General features: G+C 42.9%; 1 protein-coding gene across 1 annotated transcript in view; it reads left to right on the forward strand.

Annotated features, from left to right (window-relative positions):
- T265_15293 (hypothetical protein) overlaps window positions 1–5,930 on the forward strand; it is a gene marked incomplete at both ends in the record, with an annotated part of 42,479 nt that extends 36,549 nt beyond the window's left edge. Inside the window, 5 exon segments of the mRNA XM_009177424.1 lie at window positions 495–625; window positions 1,854–2,079; window positions 3,186–3,372; window positions 3,512–3,567; window positions 5,522–5,930. Of these exon segments, the coding sequence (XP_009175688.1) occupies window positions 495–625; window positions 1,854–2,079; window positions 3,186–3,372; window positions 3,512–3,567; window positions 5,522–5,599 (678 nt within the window).
- Between the last annotated feature and the right edge of the window lie 335 nt (window positions 5,931–6,265).

Genomic DNA, 6,265 nt, shown 5'->3' on the forward strand with positions numbered 1-6,265 from the left:
ACTCTCTTCGGCAAACGATGGTTCGGCATACGTGACACATGTCCCAACCAACGCAGCTTCTGGTGCTGAAAACATTCTTCAATGGAAGTACCTGTTACACAACCGAAAACACGCTTTCTAACTGCCTCGTTACGGATTCGCTGACACCAACCCACACGAGCTATGGTTCTGAGACAACGATTGTCGAACACCTGGAGACGTCTCAGGTCCGCTGCTCGAATAGGCCAAGTCTCATCCAAAAGTACACATTTTCGAATAAGACAAGGCTTGATAGAGGTTTTATGAGCTATTTTATTTGAGATTGTTTTGAATCAACAAATGGGCCACCAGATTTTCGAGTGACCACCAGTTATGAGTAATATTTTTGCTGATTACTGTACACAAATAGGAAACTCAGAATCCATTAGGATAAGCAAGTCAATAACTACTATCTTACAAATTGACTGAATTAAATTTATCCACCACCTGGACATAACTATTGGTATCCTTTTCAGGAGAAAGAATCAATAGATGCTGCAAAGCAGAAACTGGGAGCAGAACGAAGGCATTTGGATGAACAAGTGAACAAACTGCGGATAGATGAGGTGAAGCTTGAGGAAACTCGGCGACAGCTGGACATTGTGCGGTACGTTAACTCGACATACAAGGCAAAAGATAATGAGTGAAAGAGATAAACTGTCAGGTTCTTTCCACAATTTGGTGCAGTGTTTGCTGATATACAGACATCTAACCAAATCTTCTATTTGTGACGTATTACCGAATTCGCTACCTTAGAGGTAGTCTGTACTCTGAAGTGAGTCAAACACAAGCCTAGGTATTTAGCATTCGAATCATTTCGATGGATTCATGATCGCTGGATTCATATTCTCACGTGACACTGAGTTCGCTTAATTCTCCAAAGAAATCTGGAAGTAGTTCGGTACGCTGCAACATCTTCCCTATCTCGGATGCGTCCCTTCATTGTAGTTACTGACAATCTTGTTTCTCCTCACTATAAAAACCGTCACCGCCATTATTGATTTGTTATATCTACTGATTCGCCAATCTGTTGTATCTGGCTTCGAGCCGCTTCCAGCGCCTGGTGCCGGAAAAAAAGACTCACAGAAAGGAACACAACAGCTATATTCCGAACAAGCGAGTGCGAGAGCGTGAGTGCGTGTGAGTGCGAACATACAACGGTCTCAAGCTGGTTATTGGAGGGACACTGTCTCAAACTTCTTCGAAAACTTCCCAACTGACTGAATAGTTAACATTTGTTTAAGCACAGTCTCATTTTAGTCCCCTGTTAACGGCAGTTAGATGTGCAAATGGAATTTCATCTCGACAATTGCAGTTTTCTAGTGATTATGGGCTATACCAATGATATGATTGTCTATGGAATAGCGTCTCTCTCACTTGAAAGTGTAACATTTTATTGCCAGTTCACTTGCAGTCTTTTCGTCATCAAACTAAGAGACATCAGTGAACGGTTGAATGGTTACTTCATTTTTTTCTGCATGCGTTTTAATAAAAGTGTATCTGTTAACTCTTAAAGCAATTACCTGTTTTGGACTCGTGTTGAGTTGTGGTCGCAGTGGACCGATTAACTGACGAGAATGCTGTCTCTGAATTAGGCAATCGCGTTGCGAGTTAAAACATACTTGTTCAACTCTATGCAGACTAATGCTGAAGTAGTCAACCAACCGTGTCAAAAGTTCTGCAAGTTAACTTCCAAGCTTAGCTAAAAAGATCATTAGCCACTGGCCAAATAACCATGAAAGTATCCAAGCTGCCAATATTTAAGCACAATGCCGACGTTAAAGCATAAACTGACCACGCAACTGCTGCGTCTATCTCTAACTACTATGCTGCAGATGTGATCTGGTTCGAGAACAAGAGGAGCTGAATGAGCGCAACCGTTATTTAACGGAACAAGCAACGGAATTAGCTCGTCGATCTGATACGGTCAGCAATTCCGAGAAGGAGCTGACCGAAGCTCAGTTGCGGTTAGAGAGACTAAAACAGGAACAGAACAAAGGATTGGCAGAATTACAAGCACGCGAAGAACGTCTGCATGAATCTGAACGCAAAATGAATATGGTAAGTTACTAAGTGTCTCTGACGTAGTTGACTTTGTTGATTTTTTATACATGGGTTGGTGAAACAAATATATTTTGATGTTTCGTCTCTTTCGGTTTCTTTCTGTTTAACAATACGAAACGATAAGTGATTGAGCTGAGCTCAAATAACCTATGAATGGCACCGTGGAAGTGATTTCAAACTCCGTAATTTTGCACATGCGTCAGAATCTTCCTTCTTGACCACCGGATCAATCACTGAAATATTGAATAGTTGGGGTTTCTTGACTAAAGGCAAGAAACTGCTTTCAATTGTTATTGTTTGGCTCACTACACTTTCATTGTTTGATATAGCACTAGCACACTGTGAGGATTTAGACCGACCCCTAATAATACGGTAGCTGTTTGTGCCCAAACGTCTGCGAAATGGGGCATCATTTTGGTTGAAATAACCTGATTTCAGATCAAGTCTAGGGTTCTGATGATTTTTAAAACCTCCTCATTGACAGAAACGTATGTTAATTTGCGAAACATTCTCACCGATAACGAGGTCTTTGGCATGTAGAATTTATTAACTTAGCTAAAACACAGTTTGCGATGATCAGCCTAAGTCGTGTGCTTCAACCGGTGCTTCACAGAATGACGCCCCAACCGAGAATTCACTGGGCATGGTGCATAGTCAGAACCTGTCTTTGCTAGCAGACCGTACGCAACTATTAGAATTATTATTGTTCCACATTCATCATGACCGCACAGCTTTGTATTAGTTCGAATGGCATGCATCAATCAGACAGTGAGATCGCATCAATTTTGAAAACAATGGAAATCTGAAGCAAAACCCACCAGAGCATTTGTAGATTGACATCACTTGTATTTGTCCCTGCAGCAGTCCTTCCCTGAAGCATTGACAACTTAAAAAGTGTCGAAATGTGACTGATATTTTAATTTGTACGTGTTTAAACAAAATAATTCCAATAATTCTATTACCCGCTTAGGTATTAATGCAATCAGATTTGATGGCAGATGGACCACTTAACCACGTTCGTCATGCCAGTTTTATATTTGTAGGCCCTGATGATCGAAATAACCGTCCATTCTACATTCTACATTTTTATTCTTGGATAATAGGAACGCAAAGAAGTTGTGCGACAACACGCAGAACTCGTTCAACTCCGTCAACAGGCAACCGGAAGGCTTCCTAGCGTTTGTGCCAACTGTCGTGTTCCAGTTCGGGAACACAATGCCTCCACACAGAAAACAACTTTCGGAAGACGTGATGTTCGGGAGGACATTACCCGCACCGAACAACTGAATAGTAAGTAACTAAATACACCCATTCATATTCATTTGAGTTCCTTCAAATGAATTGTGAGTCCTTAGATTAAACTGTTCCTATCTTGGTCAATATGGTCAATACTACTGTTGAACGTGGCCTATGCGCACGTCTTTTTCAGCATCATTGCTTGGAGATCCGGCGCTACTCGCACAATTTCGCGCTTCTCAAAAAGAAGTAAGTTGAATTGTTACGTCAACAAAATGCACTGATTAAAAAAAGTATTAAAAAATTACATAATTCCATGTGCATATAAAAATTTCAAACGGAGCCTTAAACACTGAAACATTGCCTTTCATTGTCGGGAGGGTTGTATTCATGGTACCAGACTCGGTATCTTATTTTTGGATCCTACTTAAACTTTTGCAAAAGAGTGTATGTACGTTTGAAAAATTCGCGCGTTCCAGTCAACCATTATAGAAGCGACCCGCGACAGTCTAGTCAGAAATCGGTGAGAGTATTCTCCATTTCGTCAGTCGCGGTTACCATGTAAGTTCGAGAGAACGGCCAAAAAGCAGCCAGCGCTATCAAAGTACTACACGACGACAAGTCGTGAGACTTGATCTGACTTGACCTTAGGGGACTGGTGGGTGAGTGGGTGTGTATAGTAAACCTAAGTCTGCGTTGCACAACCGAAGGGCATGCAGGTGAAATAAAGTCCTACCGACCTTTATGCTGCAGCAGGTTGAAGCAGGCTAATGAAATGGTTTGTAGTCAATTCAATTCACTTCAACTTATCAGTTATAAACCGTGTGCCATAGGCAAACTGGTTCCAGCTGCTACAGTTTTGATCGCCCGAAAACGGGAAAGTGGAACATACAATCAAGCCTTGGAGGCGAAGGCTTTGATGCATGAACGCCACTGACTACGCCATTGGGCCATTTAAGGCACTCCGTTTCGAGGTTCCCATGCAGGGAGGTGGGAGTTGCCCACCCGACCAAGTTTACTGGTTAGTGCTTTTGTACTTCGTTGCCAGGCCATAAACTGTCCACCTATCGGTCGCTGCCACTCATCATAGGGCTGGGAGAAAAGAGCTCTGTGAAGCAGATGGTCTTCTAGCATGCAGAGTACATGTCCCAAACAGCGCAACCTGTGAAGCGTGAGTAATTCATCTATCATTCTTCCTAAGAGCATCAGCATTGCTAATCCGATGTTTCTGCCAGACCTAACCAATGCTTCGGAGACACCAATGATCAAACGCTGACATATTCCGTATGTTCTCTGCGCGTAGGGGCCACTTCTCCGATCAATAAAGCAGTATGGATCGTACCACCGCAATGTAAACTCCGCTGACAGACAAGCTGACGTCACGTCGACGCCACAGGTGTCGGAGGTTGGCAAAAGCTGCCCTGGCCTTTCCGATTCGAGAAATAATCTCATCTCCAGTTAGTCCACCATAACTTATACAGCTGCCCAAGTAAACTAATTTATCTACCACATCGATTAGCTCACCTACAAGCATGAGGTGTGGGCTTGATCCCAGGCAATCTCGCAGCAGCACTTTACATTTTGCAGGTGTGAAGCGTATGCCAAACCGTGCGGCAGAGTGATTTAGATTATTCAAAATCGTTTGCACTTGAGAAGGATCTGAACCAAGGAGAGCAATACCGTCTGCATACTCAGTGTCTATGAGGGAACTTCTCGGGAGCATTTGAACTCCCGAGGTTTCCAGCCCCTTGGGTGGATTAAACATACACACCGGAATTGCGAACAACGCAGTGAGATTGATGAATGGCAAAAGAGAGAAAATTTCACCGATGAGGAATGTTAAAAGCTGTTGTTTCCCAAGCAGTTCATAGAATAATTTTGCATGGATATTTTCTGTGAGACAATGAACTTGAACATTTCTCGCCTTTTTCAGTCACGAAAATTCAATGTGATCTTCCCGGATGACTGAACTAGTAACTCTAATCAAGTTGACGAAGGAACGGCAGAGACATTGAAGTAATTTGTCAGCTAACGGCAGGGCAGTTGAAATAGTCACCAACTCGTTGAAGGGCATGAAACCTGATTTGCACCTCAGACAAGTGAAAATCAAGGCTTGTTGTGATGGAAATCTATGGTGTCTGACAGAGTTTGGCGTTTCAACGATGATGACCTTCCCTTATATTTGCTATCTTTTTTCTTGTAGGATGCACAGTTCTTGGAAGCAGAGCAACGATATCTACGAAAAATCAGGCGAGCAACAGCCGATTTGTCCACACAGTGAAGTGCCAGAAGGTTGTACGAGTTGAAAGTCTGCTTCCAAAATTCCTATCCGGTTTGACTTGAAGTCGCTTCTTTTGAAACTATGATTTGACTTTTCCAGGCGACTTTACTGATTGTACTTCCGCACTTGTATAGATTTTTTCAGCTGACCCTCTTGTCCGCGAGTGGAATGTAACCAGTAACTTGTGTCACAGCCTGCAGTTCGAAGTCTTATAGTGTGGTGTGGTAGGGGTGATCGGAATTCGCCGATTTAGAGACAGACCCCTAGGGATAATAAACCGACGTACTTCCAGTAATGGAGCGTCAGCTATTTTTGAATAACTTGTTTCCTCCTGGTTGTCGTGGATAAATTAGTGACTAAGCATTTCGCTTCTTGAATCAATTAGAACGAAAGGTTTTGGCGCTGTCTGTGCTACTCGACTTTCACAACATGGACTGCGTGGTCCCCGGAATCAATTAGAACGAAAGGTTTTGGCGCTACTCGACTTCCACAATATGGACTGCGTGGTCCCCACTGTACCAGGCTGGAGACGCTGCAAGATATGACTGCTAGTCGGTGTCAATAACATTCTTGTTCTCAATTTCTATGCAGATAGTCTGAATCCGTGTATAGGGATGTAGACACCTCCGAATGATTGTGGTAGACTGGCGGCTAAGTCACTTGCCC

Source organism: Opisthorchis viverrini (assembly GCF_000715545.1).
Source record: "Opisthorchis viverrini unplaced genomic scaffold opera_v5_420, whole genome shotgun sequence".
NCBI lineage: Eukaryota > Metazoa > Platyhelminthes > Trematoda > Opisthorchiida > Opisthorchiidae > Opisthorchis > Opisthorchis viverrini.